Consider the following 17605-nt stretch of genomic DNA (forward strand, 5'->3'; position numbering starts at 1 on the left):
CTAATATTGGATCCGGCACTTTCATCAATCTTAGAGTACAAATTCAATGGCATTTTCAAGTGAAAAAAAAAAACTCTGTACGTTCATCCTGTTATACAGCCCAAAGTAAACAACCCGCTTAGACCCAGTAGGGTGTCATACTGGATCCGTGTTTCCTAACCGGGACCCACCTACTTTTTTTTCGTACCACATATATGTTAGTGCGCACTCAATGAGGCAAGCCGTTCTGTGTACGTAACTCAAAACAGTCGTACGCTACGGCCTTTACGCTGAAGGAAGGCGCGTTTTTGTTTTAAGGCTAAAGCCTTATACGTCCCATTACGCGAGAAGGCGGCGTCGGCGTTGTGCCCGAAAGATGGTCATAAAATTACGTCATCAAGCACGGGCCGCTCAATGTCAAAGCGGACGCGCCTCAGGAATAAAGCATCAAAGAAAGGCATAGCAACGCAGATGCTTCGTCACGGAAGTCGTGAAACCGGCGAAGGTGCCGCGCCTGCGCAATGGGGGTGCGTGCTGTCACCGGCGGAGCGCCGTTAGTAAATGGAAGACGTGGCGCGCCGCTTGTAGAAATGCGCTGCGGGTAGGAATACTTTCGCATTCCTACACGTAAGCAGTCTTAAGTGTCTTTGGCGTGTTTTTTTAATAATAATTTTATGTCAACATACCTCACACTAGTTGCATATAAAAAACATTTTCCGAATTAAATTTAAGTACCACCAAAAATACTTTATAGGCGCGACTTGTAGCACCCGGTTGCCAAGATGACATTTAAACAATTATGCTTCTGTATTCCCGCGACAATAAAAAAAAAGGAGTAACATTGAGGGATGTTTAAGGAATGTCTCGGTGAATTCTTTAAGACTGCGCTGATAAAATTACGCGTGTCAAATATGTATATATGCCGTTTAAGAAAATAAAGTCTCCATAATTCACTTGCTCGTTCTCTATTCGTGTGAAAAAGACAAAGTTTAGATTTAGTTTCGCAGTTTTTGTAATAATATTTCACTTTTGGTACCCATACTACCTTTGAAAGCTTAAAAAAATATAACATTTTAAGGTGGTTCATTATGAATCCAATTAAATGTTTTCATAAAACTGCGGATGTGTCCTTCTGCTTTATATCGTCAAGGGCCCAGTCAGTTCCCTGAAATTGTGCATACCTACAGATCTTTCTTTAAATATTTATTTCAGCTTGCAAACAAATTTTCAGGGGCCACATTAACAGGTCAAAGCATAAAAGGACTCTTTATTTGCATCTATTGTAAGTAAATATTTTTGTGAAGGTACCGGGAACCAAGGGCGGATCCAAAACTCCGTTTTTTTTGTTTTTTTTTTTTTGTTTTTTTTGGGGGGGGGGGGGGGGGTATACTATTTTCTTGTTCTATTCTCCCATTAAGTAAACTATTCTCCCATTCTTTCTTGTGCACCGGGGGGTCCACCCATTTCAAATTGCCCTCCGAGAAGTTGGAGGGGGGGAGGCGTCGACTTTGTGTTGGGGGGGAGGGGGGGCGGCCGCCTTCGTCGCCCCCCCCCCCCCCCTTTTTGGATCCGCCCCTGCCGGAAACAACCTTGCGCGCTTGTTAAACTACGGAACATCCACAAAAATAAACAAAAAGAAAACACAAAAACGCAATCATTGTAAGGAGTATTTGTGTAAAATATATACACAAAACTACTGCAGCAAAACAATCTCAAGTCCAGAAAAGATGGCTCAGTGAGTAGCATTGTATGTTCTGGATAAATAACGGTCCCAGTTAATCTCGATAGTTTTAGTCACAGTAACAACGAGAAGGACAAAAGCATGTGTCTTTGACGAGTCACTGTGTTCATTAACCAGGTGGCCATCCGGCTAAGGTAGTAGACACGTTCATTTTATACATATCGTCATTCGTTTTTAGTGAGCAAACTTAAATTTGCTACTGTATGGCGACGTATTGATTTTTTTTTCTGTTGTTAAACGGTATTGTTAACATAGACGCGAAGTGCATATTTTTACACTAGAAATATCCCCCGGCTGCGAGCCCCCCGTTGCTATGCATTGACCACTGCATGCGCCATAACTACCAGTTTTGTATAATCAATTCATTTCCGCTCAAAAGGGAGGTCTGCTCATATACACCTCCCCAAAAAACGCTCCTAGGCCGTCGCCATGTTGCTGATGCTGATGCGGCTGGTGCAACCCTCGCGCCCCCTATCAGCTAGAAATTTTCTGCCGCTCCCTTGGACTGTGGAAACCCGCTCAGCGCGATTCTCTACCTAAGCTTTGTGGTTTCGCATTCGACGGTTTCTAGCCCCTCTTGAAAGGTTCCACTTAATTTTTCTGATGCATGCTTCGTACCCTTTCTGTGTTATCTTTCACGGTGAGAAATAGGGCTAGTATAAGTTCCTGCCATTCAAGCGTTTCACGGGACACAAAGGAGGGTAGGGAGACCGAACGGCCCTCGACGCGATTTTGCGAACAATGAAAATTGTTTTACCCTTTCCCAGAGATAATCCGCGAAGCCTCCTTTTTAGTCCTTCCCAAAAATAGTTGTTCGGGATCGAGTCAGTCACCCCCGTTCCTTTGCCTTGGTGCTGTTGTGAAAAAAGGAAGCTCTCCCCAAAACTTCCCCAAAAGGAAGTCATCTTGGATTCCGTCCGATCGTCAAGATGTGACTGTCGTCGACTGTGACTGTGTTATTTGAGATCTTTCTCAAATAAATTATTTTTAGATAACGCTACATCATGTAGCACGTACAATATATTGTTCGAATGTTAACACGTGCTAAATTGTATGTCCCTGTCCTGTCCATCGGTAAACCCATTATTTGTGCGCGTCGAAAATGCATGCCTTTCGCATATCTTATGTTGCAAATTATTTTCGACAGCTAAGCGCTTTGTGGTTTGACACGCGGCTAATCGAGCGGTGCCGTCAAAACTTATCGTAAAAAAAAAACGACAACTAACATTTCAATTGTATTCGTTCTGTCGCGCGCGTTCCCACAAAAAAAAAGTTTGCAGTTCTTTTTTTTTTTTTTTTTTTGGAAATGTGGTAAAATGCTTTGTCAATGTCCTCGGGAAAATACATACGCCATGAAGCACAAAATACAGTGGTAAAAGAAGAGATTTTTTCCGCTGTCAGGTGTTTGAATCTGCGCCTACGCAGGCTGAGCCTGTCAAAATCACAGTACACTCGGTTAGGGTTAGCAGGGACGCCGGTGACAGTCTAGCCTCAAACTCGGTGACTGGGCTCGAAAACGGTTTGTTGCCCCTGGCGCCGAGTGTTTCTTGTAAAGGTGTATAGCGTTTTTGGAATGGAGAGCGTGCTGGTAGGGGTAAAATATCAATAAGAGATGAACATAATAGGCGAGGACGGACAAAACAAACGTCTTTTCCGTCCCCGTCTTTTATGTACTTTTCTTATATATATTTTAAGCGTAGCGTGTTCACACATTTTGCACTATTCTGTTTTTTTCTGGACTGAGTACTGCTTCGTCTAAATATTTGCTTCTGAGCACTTTCTCGTGTAAATCAATCGGAACGTGCCACTACTTTGGTTACAAGCGTAAGCCCTTTGCTAAAAATGACATCCCGGCTGCACGAGCTCTTGCTCAGCACGAGCAACTGGCAAAGATAAATATATGAGCTCGGGCAACTAGCTGTCACACAATACCTTTAAATACGAGTGTTTTCTTATAATGCTGCAATGAGAACCGTCAGGAAAAGAAAAACTGCTGTATGAAGAGATATTGATTTATGTCTGTTGAGCCCACATTGTGCGACAGGGTAAGGACGGTATGCTCGCTATCGTTCTATTGAAAACTGCCATTACGTTGGTGTTTTAAATCTTATAACATCAGGTGTGGGCCCGAGTAGTCGTATAGACCTTTTCTTTAACGGCGCCGCCATCTTGAGAATTGCGGCGCCGACGACGCCATCTAGCGGCTTAGAAAAAGAAATACCGGCTAGTTCTGGCAGCACAGCTATCTAGGTAGGCAACGGTGTGGGTATGGGGGGAACTTGGCTAGACTTGGCTATGGTGGGCTGCAATAACTTGGTTCGAGCTTGTCCGGTTGAATCCAGCTGGCTGCTCCCAGGCCATCACCTTGCCTCCTCGAGAGAACGAGGACAAAGACGGTGGGGTGTTCTGATTGAGTTTCCACAGCGAAATATAAATGAGCAGTTGAATGTAGTCTATGCAGGTAAGCTCAAGATATTTGATAGCTCCATCTCGAGTGGTGGCATGTAGACTTTTACATACCTTTCACATACCATGGGGCTTGCAGTGATAACCTAATTGAACCACCTGCACCGGGAATTAAAATCGGTCCTCTTGTCGTAGACGAAGTGGTCGTGAGCTTAAACGTGACGTTGATTCTGATACGAATTTCTCGCGATTCAAGCTCGCAATCGACTGACTTCATAAATAAGGATTCTTGGGGAAAATGCGAAGCTCGATAACATTGCAGCCACACTCGTGCTGCAGCTTATTGTGCTCACGGCACACTTGCTGCTATTGTTCTTATGCTTTTTAAAATTATTTATCCATCCACCACGCAGTGGTAGCCAGACAACCATAGATTTTCGGAAATTGCAGCACGGTAAAAAGGAGCACTCGGAACTAACTCATGCACGACGTCCGTTTTTAAGCCTTTTCGCCTATACCCTTGGCGGTTGCATACCCTGTGTCAGCGGGCAATCCAAAAATGTACCAGGTCGAGGGTACGTCAGTTACTGGCTGGTTTGAGGTTATGCGAAAAAGGTCTATATGCAAATGAGATCTAAAGATGGCAATGCGGTGAGCTTACGGAAAGCACAAGGTTCATTCTCTATGGATCGTATAGGGAGTATTCACTGGACGCCATATTTGTGGGTGCTGTTTAGAGCGCATGCTCAGAACGAGCTCACATCAATAGGCTGCTAAGACCGGCATTCTTGATGGTGCGGAATGCACGTTGCAAAAGAACTGTGGAAACTCGCCGTCAGCACGCGCTCTGCATTCGCGCACACAGATATGGCCCGCCAGTGAATACTCCTTATATAATATATTCGATCTGTACGACGGAGGCGCCTCTATGCATTAAACGGGTGCCCACACCTTCCGTCCTACGGGTCGCCCGGAAGGGAATAAGAAAACATTCATCATTTCCTCGACCTATGCCACCAGTCAGATCATTTCTTCCTGGTTATCTCCACCTTCTCCATGTATGGTTTTCCCTCACTATCCCTAAATTCCAGTGCGTTTGTTAAGTGAGCCGCCTCTTCTGCTACTGCAGGGTGAAACCCCTTACAATAAAGTATCATGTGCTCAGCAATCTCCTCTTCCTCCCCACAAGCTAGGCGCACCATATCTACTTCCTGATATTTAGCTTTATATGTCTTAGTCCGCAACAGTCCCGTCCTCGCTTCGAACAACAAGAAGCTCCCCTCGGAATTGTCGAAGATTGGTTCCTTAGTAATGTCCTTCTTAATTGGCCTGTACATTTCTAAGCCCGATTTAGTCTGCATGCCTGCTTCCCATATTTCTCTCTCAGCTTCTTTAACTCTCTTCTTAACTGTTTTTTCTTTCATCCGCTTATATTTAGACCTAAGTTTTCTAGTCCGCTTTTTTCATTTTGTATAGACGTTTCTCATGTGTAAATAGCCAAGAACTCTTCGTGCCCATCGTTCTGCATCTATTTCTCTTACCCTATTCTCAAATTCTACCAACTACTAGCTTCCATACCCTCAAATGAGGACCACCCCCATATCGCCCTGGTACATCTTGGTTCGGTGTTTTACCATGTGCTCCCAGAACCAATCTACCTACTCCACGTTGTTTCTTTTTTTTTTTTTATATCTAGATTTATGCACAAAACTGCATTTGCAAAAGTCAGGCTCGAAACCATAACTCCTTTTTAGGTCTTTCTCACTATACCTCATACCTGTTATAGTTACACAGTGCGTTATTTTTCATTACAGCTGCATTTCTGTTGCCCTTAACAGATACACATTTTGCATGTTAACTGAGGTATTCTATACCCTCGTTAATCTATACTCCTAGATACTCGTATTTATCGACTCGCTCAACCTCTCATCCTTGAATATTTAGCTTGAATTTTTATCTTTATCACGTCCTGAGTTCCGACAACCATGGATGGATGGATGGATGAATGCGGCTGAGCCCTTTGGATCGGGCGGTAGCTTATGCCACCTATAGTCGGATGCAACCTGAGAACAATCTTTTAGCTCCACCCACAAGCGCATTGCGCCCATCTGAAGTGCCTCCGCCGTCGAGAAAGTAGTTCGCTAGCAACGTTGCTTTTTCTTCCTCCAGGAAACGTGTCTTAAACTACTACAATATTTATTTAATTCATTCAGGACATTTAAATAAGTTAGAATACGTTTTTGTCAACGAAATAGCTGTTTAGTAAAGAAAGAAAGTCATGTCCAATGTACCGTCTTCCCAATTCATTTTCTGTCCAAGATACTGTCTGACATACCGTCTAACATACCTCTCAGCAGTGCTAAGCCTCGCGCCCGCTTCGAAATTTTCGTTGGCGATAGCGTCGCTGGATTCTCACGTTGTCGCGTAAAAACTGCTGCAAACGCAGGCCGATACCATTAAGATTTCGTGGCGTAACCTCGGGCACGTAAAACACTGTGCAAAAAAGCAGAATAATTGTCACGAGAAACTAGCGTCGCGTTGCTAAGGCCAACAGCCATGTTGAGCTTTTTTTTTTTTTTCAAAAGGATCGCGATTGGTCCACGGAATCGTAACGTCATGAAAACGATTGGCTAGCGTTTCTCGGCGTAGGATTACATTTTCCTCTGAGAGGCATTTCCGGTTTTTTCTTAGCTTGCAACCGACTAGCCATTTTGCATGATGATGATGATGATGCTGCGGCTATTTCCCTTTGAATCGGGAGGACTCAAACAAGGTTTGTGCCCAAGCCTGGGAGCGTAGGTGTCTTAATGCTCCCTGAGGTGGATCTTCTGCCACCAGTCCTCCAGTCTCCTTTTTGTGTCTGCAACAAGCCTTTTTGTGTCGTTGGAGGCTACCTTCAGCCCCGTAGCTGGGCAGACTTCTGTGGATTGTCCGATTTCTATGTCAGTGAAGCCCAACGCTTCAGCGAGCGCTAAGGGTCTCGGACGCCTTGGGCCATTGTCCTGCGACCGGGACGGCTTGAGTCTCGCGCAGTCTAGCACAATATGCTCCACCGTTTCGTCATTTACCCCACACACCCTACATATTGTTGACGTGACAGTGGTGTCGAAACGACGCCTATAACACAGCGTCCGCAGTGCCCCGGCACGTGCCTCGAACAAGAAGCGGCTACCCAGGCTGTTGTCATACAGCCGGACTTCCGAGGCGATGGTTATTTTGTTGGCGAGGTACACCTCCAGCGTCGATTTCGTTTGGGCTTCTTGGAGCCATTGTTGGGTCTCGCAGTCTCGAACTCTCTTCCTAACTTCCGACGTCCACTCAGTCTCTGTCGACGCATCAACAGGCTCCGAGAAGAAGCCGTACTTGTGTTGAAGCTGATAGAGGCGCTTCTGCCAGCGGGTCCGCAGCCCAGTCAAGTTGGTGTATATAAACAGTCTCTTCGCCCAACGGCATCTATCCATAAGTCGAAGGCGTCCGTCATACGCAATCTTGCTTGAAGCCTCCCGAGCCTCAAAGGAGGACCAGCCCAGGTCACCCTGCACTGCCTCGTTGGCGACCGCTCCATGGCAGCCCAGTGCCTGGCGTCCTACGTCTCTCTGCCTACGCTCCATATTGGCGCGGACATCTCCTGGGACACATACCACTGCATTTGCAAATGTTAGTCCGGGTACCATTACTGCTTTCCACAATTCCCGCGAAACGATGAACCTGTTGCAACTCCAGAGGCTTCGCTTACGGAGAATGCTGGCTCCTCGTAGGGCTGCTTGGCGGAGATGGGTGTGATGGCCTTGAAGGTAGTCTGTGTCGTTCGACATTGTGATGCCCAAGTACTTGTAAGAATTAAGAATTGGTACATCGGACCCTCCGAGACGAAGGCTATCGAGAGTTGTCTCGAGGGAGCCCGAAAACACTACCGCCGCTGACTTGCTAGGGTGCTATGTTGCGCTTTTTGGACTCCCAGGAGACTAGGGAGAGGGAAGTGACGTCAACGACACAGCAAGCGCAGATTGGGTGTTGATTTCGTTTTCTTCTGTCAACATCCAATCTGCGTTTGTTCTAGTCGTTGACGTCACTTCCCTCTTCCAAGTCTCCTGGGAGTCCAAAAAGCGCAACATAGCACCCCTGGTATTAAAATTTAAACGAAGTCCCATAGCCTCCTTTGAGCATATGTCAAGAAGTTTTTGCATTTCCAACACTGATTCTGCGGTCAGTACCACATCGTCCGCGTACGTCAATCCCGGTAGAACCCAGTCAACTCGATCACCATGCTCCAAATGTGCTAGTGAAAAGCCCAGTCCTGATTGTATAAGTTACTTCTCTAGGGTGGATACATATAACATACACAATAGGGGAGAAAGTGGGCACCCTTGGCGTAAGCCCCTCGTCACCAGCACCTCATCAGAGTGAGCATCATCAAGGTGGGTCATAACCGTGTTGCCATGGTATAAGCGGGAGATGAGTGTTGTCCACTCCGGCGGCATGTCAAGCTGTTTTAGGCTAACAATAAGCTGGGCATGGGAAACACTATCATAGGCGTTTGCGATGTCAAGAAAACAACGTATTAGGCTCCTCTCCTCTTTCCGTGCAACCTCAATACATTGTGTTAAGGTAAAAAGATGGTCCTCTAATCGGCGTCCCCGTCGGAAGCCTGCTTGGATTTCTGTCAGTATACCCTCCTCTTCTGCCCATGCGGTCATGCGCTTTTTCATGATGTGGGCGAATACCCTATACACCGCACTTGTCACGGTCAGGGGTCTGTACTGTCGAAGGTACTGACGGTCACATCCTTTTTTAGGAATCAGGACAGCCCTGCCGCATCTCCAGTCTCGAGGAATCTCTTCTTTCCCAGCTGCAATATCATTAAAAAGTGCTGCGAGTTGGTCCCTGGAATCCTTGCACAGTGCTTTGAGTACCCTTGCCGGAATGTTATCTAATCCCTGGGCGGTGTTGTTCTTAATATGCGCTAGTGCGCGTATAACTGACACCCTACCAATTGTTACATTAGAGAGTTTTAGAATAGGGGCCCCCAAAGCTTGGGGGCCCCAAAGAAATAGGGCTCACCACTGCGCATGCGCAGAACCCAAAATCTGTTTGGGGCTTTGGGTTGGCGCTTGGGGTCGGTTTGCGTCGGCAAACATGGCGGCGCCCTTTCTGCTCGCTTCGGAGCAAATTCGTCATGGTCGCTGCAGTATTAGCCCATTTAAATGCCAGTGAATAGTGCTACCGGCTTTCGCTTTGCTTGATCTGCCTCAAATCACAAAGAATGAGTGGTGGGCTCACCCCATTTTAAAGATCGTCCCCGATTATGGCCGTTTCTAAGCCTAAACATACGCGGTAACCGTTGACATGGCAACGTATTGCTACTCGGCACGATACCTGCATCTTGAAAACAAGTATTTCAAGGCTTCAAAGTCGCTCCAGCTCAGATCTAAATAGTGCAACTGCCCGCAGAGTATGCGCGCTCGCGTTCGTCTCAGTCTCGGCATAGTTGAAGGCCAAAATCTTCGGCTGCATATGGTCAAAGCGCACACCCAAAAATATCGAGAACGAGCCATACCTAAAACAGCGCGCAAGCAAAGAAGGAAGAAAATAGAACACAGGAAAGAGCGCTGACTCCCAACTTATATATTATGAAAGAAAGAGAAAGAGGAAGCTTTAGACATGAAGCCCACGCGGACAAACAAGGTATAAAGAAGAAAGAATAAAAACATATAAACTACTAAGTTGCAGTAGAAAAGGAGAAAACTGACATTATAAGGTCACGAAGAAAAAAAAGATGAGAAAAAAGAAGAAAGAAAAACAACAACGTGGGCTTCATATCTGAAGCTTCCTCTTTCTCTTTCTTTCACAATACATAAGTTGGGAGTCAGCGCCCCTTCCTGTGTTTTGTTATCTTCCTCCTGTACTTGTGCGCTGTTTTAGGAATGTCTTCTATGTTCAAGCAAGCTCAACTCTCTATGTTACTACGAGAACAAGCGCCAACCTAGAGCGCTACGGATTGGATTGTTTCGGCTACACCCGAAATGGGATGGCCGAACGAGTCGAGGCCGATCCAAGACCATAAGAAAATGGAGGAAGAGAAGGCTACAAAGATGAAAGAGCGTGTTGGTGAAAATACGGGAGTCAAAGAAAGAATAAAAACACTTAAGGACAAGGACAGACAGCACAGTTCTTTCAACTAGCAACACACATTTACTGGTGTCTCCTTCAATAGTGCTATCTTCTTCCTAACGTTTGAGACTAAAGAGGAAGATGCGGAATTAATATATTTATATACACCCGGAAAAAAAACACAAATTTACACCCAATACACTAAAGATAAAGAATTCAGAAAGAAAGAAAAAAGAAAAAGAAAAACACTATTGACACATTGAGATAGAGCGCCCTTTGGCTAATCCAGCTCTGGTTTCAGGTAGTTGATCTCATTTGTGGACAAGGCGAGAGAAGGGGCAGCGATGTTGTGATCGTCATGGGCTATCTTGTATGCCTCAATGATCTCTCTCCCGAGCTTGTTCTTATGTCTCCCAATCGTGCAGGTGTCCTGGAACCGGGCTTCACAGTTCGTACAGAGGCGTTGATGAACCACTATTGGGTGAAAAGTGTCGTCCGAAGCACGAGAGACCTCGAGGACGTGCTCTCGTAGGCGCGTGTTAAGGCAACGACCTGTCTGTCCAATGTATCGGTCGCCACAGGAGAGAGGGATGGAGTATACCACCCCCTCTTCACAGGGAATGGTCTGATAAGCGTGTTTGATGGAACATCTTTTGATGGATTCGTTATTGTTCACGCGCCTGCACAGTTGTTTCAGGCGCAACTTGCACGAGAAGACAACCGAAACGTTGAAGCGCGCTGCAATTGCCTTCAGTCTGTGCGCCGAGTTGTGCACATAGGAAATGCAGATAACGCGTGAAGGCTTACTACGTGGAGCACGGGGCCTTTGGGTGGTTAGAATTAACTGAACAAGAATGGTGCTCAGTAGACCTTGCGGATAACCTGCTCTGAGGAGACGTTCTTGTTGTTTTGCAATGCTGAAGCTTGCAAAGTGAGAACATGATTTGGTGCGAGAAAATGAGAGGAGAGACCGGATGATTCCATGTTTTACCAGTTTAGAATGGGAACTGCAGAATGGAAGAATAGGTTTCCGAGACCGTTGTTGGAAGGCCCAACAAATGCCGGTCGGAAGAAGATGCAGACGAAGATCGAGATACTGGAGACCATCGCCTGAGCTGTTTTCCCTTGTGAAATTCAGGCCTGAGGATGAAGAAGTGAAGGCTTGAACTACAGAATCAGAAGAAACTGAGATCGGGTGAATGACTAAATAATCATCCACGTAACGAAAAACATGGAAGACAAGTGACAACTCTTCAAGGCGTGCTTCAATCTCCCTATCCACATACGTTAGAAATATTTCGCTGAGGACTGGGGCAAGGCAGGAGCCTATGCAGACACCTTTCTTTTGCCTGAGAATTTCCTTTCCATGTTCGACGAGTATTGATTGTAGATATAGGGCCAAAAGGTCTAGGAAACCCCGTTCAGATACCCCAGATGAGTTCTGAAAGTCGCATGGGCCATGTTCGTGGATGGCACTTGACACAGAATCCATAAGAAATGCGGGATCTAATCGGTAATATAGTTCCTCAATGTCTAACGAAAACATGGTAAAGGCCTCGGGAGTAGAATGGAGGTCATGAAGTCGAGATACAAGTTCTGTGGAGTTGGCAATTCTGAAAGGGTGGTTGAGACTGATCGATGACAGATGCTTTTGCAGAAAAAGACCAAGAGGCTTCTGCCAACATCCCTTTTCTGAAATGATGCTTCTTGAGGGAACTCCTTCTTTATGGGTTTTTGCCGTGAAAAACACAGTTAGGTATTGCTTGGAAGGAGCCCCAATGGCAGCTTTAAGAGCCGAGAGATTAAGGGAGCAGCAAAGTTGCTTTGCCTTTGAACGGAGAGACCCTGAAGGCCTGGTCTTCAGAGTATCAAAATTCTTTTTCAATGCCTGGCTCACCTTCTGCCCATACGAACCTTCATCTAAGATGACAAAAACACCTGTTTTATCTGATTCCAGTAGTTTCAGGTGACTTCTTTGCAATTCTTCGACTGTAGCCCGGATCGGAACTTTGCCCGTAGGTGGAGGAGCATGGGCGCAGGCGGATCGGACTCCAGCATCAAGAAAAGCTTGCCGGTCTTGTTCTAGAATGTGAGTCGCAACAGAATGGACTGAAGTTAGTTGGTCGACCCTTGTAGTCGGAAGGTTCGGGGAAAACTTGGGACCCTTGGAAAGGAGATCCAAGGTGCCAGAACTTAGTTGATGATCACATAGAACGACCGGAGGCTCCAATTTCGTTTGGGGGGTGTTATGGTGAAAAGTGGTCACACCGGTGACAACCTTCTTCCATGAAGATTCGAGAAGATTGGACGCAGCCTTTTGGAGGAACCGGAAAGATGGGTGGGTTCCATAACCTGGGCCAAAGATGATGGTCATCTGTTGTGGGAGGATCGTTTCCATAAGGCGTAACTGTCGTGACACCTCCTTCCTTGAAATTTGCATGAGTCTGTAGTTTGAAGCCCAGTTGTGGCAACAGAACTATACTTCCATTCTGCAGTTCCCATTCTAAACTGGTAAAACATGGAATCATCCGGTCTCTCCTCTTATCTTCTCGCACCAAATCATGTTCTCACTTTGCAAGCTTCAGCATTGCAAAACAACAAGAACGTCTCCTCAGAGCAGGTTATCCGCAAGGTCTACTGAGCACCATTCTTGTTCAGTTAATTCTAACCACCCAAAGGCCCCGTGCTCCACGTAGTAAGCCTTCACGCGTTATCTGCATTCCCTATGTGCACAACTCGGCGCACAGACTGAAGGCAATTGCAGCGCGCTTCAACGTTTCGGTTGTCTTCTCGTGCAAGTTGCGCCTGAAACAACTGTGCAGGCGCGTGAACAATAACGAATCCATCAAAAGATGTTCCATCAAACACGCTCATCAGACCGTTCCCTGTGAAGAGGGGGTGGTATACTCCATCCCTCTCTCCTGTGGCGACCGATACATTGGACAGACAGGTCGTTGCCTTAACACGCGCCTACGAGAGCACGTCCTCGAGGTCTCTCGTGCTTCGGACGACACTTTTCACCCAATAGTGGTTCATCAACGCCTCTGTACGAACTGTGAAGCCCGGTTCCAGGACACCTGCACGATTGGGAGACATAAGAACAAGCTCGGGAGAGAGATCATTGAGGCATACAAGATAGCCCATGACGATCACAACATCGCTGCCCCTTCTCTCGCCTTGTCCACAAATGAGATCAACTACCTGAAACCAGAGCTGGATTAGCCAAAGGGCGCTCTATCTCAATGTGTCAATAGTGTTTTTCTTTTTCTGTTTTCTTTCTTTCTGAATTCTTTATCTTTAGTGTATTGGGTGTAAATTTGTGTTTTTTTTCCGGGTGTATATAAATATATTAATTCCGCATCTTCCTCTTTAGTCTCAAACGTTAGGAAGAAGATAGCACTATTGAAGGAGACACCAGTAAATGTGTGTTGCTAGTTGAAAGAACTGTGCTGTCTGTCCTTGTCCTTAAGTGTTTTTATTCTTTCTTTGACTCCCGGAAGAGAAGGCTCCCGCGCGCGTTCGCTTCTCGATCGACGATGACATTTATGTGCTACGCGAAGTGTATGCCACAAACTCATTCCATTCCAGGAGATGGACTTGAATGGCCGAAAGGGTCCCCGAAGCAATCGGAAGAAATGTCCCCACGCGGGCCATCCGCGACCGGGTCGACCTGCTGCTGGCACAGTTTAACACGAAGGACAGATTTCCCGGTTACGTTTCGTAACTTAACGTGAAAAAAAAAATAAAAAGAAAGAAGCGGGTCTGTGTGAACGAGCCTTTAGCCGCGGAGTAGCAATACGTCACCATGTCAACAGTTACGACGTATGTTTAGGCTTAGGAACGGCCAGAATCAGGTACGATCTTTAAAATGGGGCGAGCCCACCGCTCATTCTTTGTGACTTGAGCGAGATTAAGTAAAGCGAAAGCCGGTTGCACTATTCATTGGCAATGAAATTGGCTAATACTGCAGCGACCATGACGAATTTGCACCGAAGCGAGCGAAAAGGGCGCCGCCATGTTTGCCGATATACAACCCGGCCCGAAGCAATAGACCCTTTCCGAAATTCAGTCTGGCCACTTTGATCTCTATCATCATCATCTGAAAAATGGCATATGTGCCATAACAATGGCGGCTTTCTATTTACTGATGAAGGAACATGTTGAAGATACTCCTAAGCTGAGGATTCGAGGCACGTAGTGAAGCCGGAATTGAATGCAAGCGCTGCGTAAGCGTTCATTTCTTTAATTCGGGCCCAGTGGACCTGTTAGTGGCACAAAATCGACTTCGAAACCCCTTGACTTATAGAGCTTTATCAAGGCGTCTGTCTGGGCTGGCGCTTCGTTCTCACTGGTTGCATCTTTGTGGGAATCGACACTGGAAGAGATGATCCAGAAAAACCTGTATAGTGAAGAGTTTATTCTCGTCTGCCGTTGGCATGCAAAAGTGACGGTGCCCGATAAAATACTGCAGGCTACGGGTTCATTGCCGCCATTCGTATGGCAAAAGTTAAACCGCCATTTCAGCCACCAGATGGCACTGAATTTCGGAAAGGGTCTATTGGGGGCCCCACGTTATTTCTCGAATTTCACGTTGGGGGCGCGAGCCAACCCAAAACCCCAAACGGAGTTTGGGTTCTACGCATGCGCAGTGCTGAGCCCCTATTTCTTTGGGGCCCCAAAGCTTTGGGACCCCCGATTGTAAAACTCTCTATAACTGTCATGCTGCTTCAGCTATAGGATGAGCTAATAGCAAGCTACACCTACCAGCGTCGTGCCTGTGACCGGGGAATGGCCCGTCCAGTTCTCAGATAGTTCCATTGGCTCACATGATAGCCTGGTATTTGAGGGCGTGCACTCTCTTGTTGACCAGAGAAGTAAGTCTTCTGATTCAGAGACGGTCGGCAGATGGGCCTTGCTGTGCCGTTCAAACTGGTGTTACCCTCCCTATTATTTGAACCGCAAGCCACAATAAAGTGTCGTTTCGGCGGAAATGTTTTGCGTTTTAATAATTTTTCACTGTTAAGAAGTTTGTTCGTTGTCCACAATGGCGCTGCATGCGAAAAAGGCGAGCGTGCCGCGTTGCGTCGTCACAAACCCTATTCTATAAGCACGCTGCGTGAGGTGTCGTTGCGTTGGGTACCCCAAAGCTTTGGGTTACCCAAAGCGTTGGGGCCCCCTATTCTAAAACTCTCTATTATTGCAATCCGGTGCACAGTCTGCGCCTTGCTTGGGGCAGATATTTTGTAGTGGTGTCTCTCCTGGAGGCGAGAAAATTTCAACGAGATGGTCTGTAAGGCATTGCCCAAGTCTCTCTGTGGGCAGCCCTGTGTCTTCGTCCAGGATTGCTGGGCACTGGTCTCTTCCATTGAGAGTTCCCATATATCGCCAGAACTTTCTGGGTGCGTCTCGACCACTTGAACTGATGTCTCTCATTGTAGCTACATCAGCCTGGGCCATTTTGTCCTGCACAAGCTGTTTTATGGCCTGCTTCAGCAACCTGTACTTTTGCCACCTTATTGCAACAGCGTCTGCCGGGCCGCCATGGAGAACCATGCGATGCTCCCTGTTTAGCTCCTGTCTTAATCTGATGGCGGCTTGAACTTCCGCGTCCCACCAACGCTTTCTTAGTCGTCGCCCACCTCGTTCCTTTGTAGAATGTTGTCGGATGAGGCGCTTTAATTCTGTCACATATTCTGCGTATCCATCCGCGCTCTTTCTCTTGGTGCTGTTTTCAAACTCCTCCACCACCTTCTCCATTGCCGATGGAGATAGCCGGGAACGACCTGTCGGAGAGTGCTTTTCTCTTATTATTTTTGGTTTGAAAGTAAACATCTTCGACAGAAATCTGTCTGGTTTGGGGAACAATTCGAAAAAAAGAAAACTCAAACCAAAAGTTTAGAAACAACAGTTCCCAACGTTTCGGGGTCGACTTGACTCCTTCTTCAGGGGTGACTAAAAATGGAATGGGACAGCGCGAGCTTCGACCTCTCCTTCTTCTTCTACCGAGGTGATGTTTTCTGAACGTGACGCAGGCCATGGACGTAAATAGATGGTAAGGCCCCGAGGGACCTGTTAATGTTCCCCGGTGTATTCTGGATGTGCCACGACTCCAAGAACAGGCGTCTTCGAATATGTGGCTCCGTGTCTATCACGTGTGCTTTTCCGAAGTCGATCCGATGATCAAACACCTCGCAATGTTCCGCGACGGCGCTACGCTCGCGATCGAAATTGCGCACATCGTTCTGGTGCTGGCGCCAGTCAGCCCTGAAGAAGGAGTCAAGTCGACCCCGAAACGTTGGGAACTGTTGTTTCTAAACTTTTGGTTTGAGTTTTCTTTTTTTCGTATTATTTTTGGTGCACGCATATGCGAAATGCTCAGCGCCATCTAGTGGGACGCCGAAGAACATGCTCCGTCTCACCATTCGACTTCGGTGCTAGCAAAGTCCAGGACGCGACAGCGTAGTACTGAAGAATCCTTCGCTGGCACAAGTACTCGCGCAGAGCTTTCGAAAACCAGGCTCCCGCACCCGTGCCTTCGCCGGCACTTAGTCAAATTGCGACCATGTCGGTTACACCGATAAACACCAGCGACCGGTGGGGCGACGAACACGTACATGCGCAAGGAAGAGCGTAAAACAATACTAACCCTTAGCTCGCAGGTCTGATGGAGGATCGATGACGGTTAGGAGCAGGCCTCGATTGTTACCGACAACGCTACGAAATTGACAAACAGTAGAGGAATCTCGACCTAACAAAGATGGCAGCGCACAGAGTGTTGCCAGACGTTCGAACAATTTCGCATGTCGTCTGCTCAGTGGCCATGGCTGCCACTAGAAAGAAAGCGAAATAGATTAATTAGTTAACTAATTTAATGAAACACTTTAATCCGCTTTTTTTTTGTTGTTGTTTTTTAGGACACAATGAATTGATGCTCGACTTTAAAGGGGCGATGCAACGACGTTTTTAGTTGGCCCTAATACCGCTTAGAACGAATCCCTGACGTTAATGACCTATGAAACACGTATTCGTTTTTCACCACCCGAAATAAACTTAAAAAAAAAATGACTCCTGATCGGTTCTTTCAGTACTCGTGCTTATGGCGCGTGATTTGCTCGCTTTGCGAAGCGACGAACAGGCGCGTGCTGGGTTAAGCAGCTCGCACGCAGGGCTGAACACTAGTAAATATTGGAATGGTGTGTAGATGTTGCAGACAAAATTAATGAAAAACGAGCAGCGTTCACCCCTTCAACTCGCAGCCAGAACAAGCGGCCACGGGACCTGGCGCCGATTACATGCCAGTAATTTTGATCATAGCCACGCGCCGGGGTTGGCAAAGCAGATGACATGTCCTGAGTTCCAGATATTGCT

General features: G+C 46.7%; 1 protein-coding gene across 1 annotated transcript; it reads right to left on the reverse strand.

Moving 5' to 3' along the window:
- Positions 1-10517: 10517 nt before the first annotated feature.
- On the reverse strand, positions 10518-12677 carry LOC115310329. The gene has a single exon (XM_029968678.2). It carries the CDS (start codon positions 12675-12677, stop codon positions 10518-10520), a length of 2160 nt encoding a protein of 719 aa, XP_029824538.2.
- Between the last annotated feature and the right edge of the window lie 4928 nt (positions 12678-17605).

This window comes from Ixodes scapularis, unplaced genomic scaffold, assembly GCF_016920785.2.
Source record: "Ixodes scapularis isolate PalLabHiFi unplaced genomic scaffold, ASM1692078v2 PGA_scaffold5__190_contigs__length_132052651, whole genome shotgun sequence".
NCBI lineage: Eukaryota > Metazoa > Arthropoda > Arachnida > Ixodida > Ixodidae > Ixodes > Ixodes scapularis.

What these genes read in the sequence shown, in the direction of transcription:
- LOC115310329 (XM_029968678.2), bottom strand. Translation starts at nt 12,677, where the DNA reads ATGCAAATTTCAAGGAAGGAGGTGTCACGACAGTTACGCCTTATGGAA.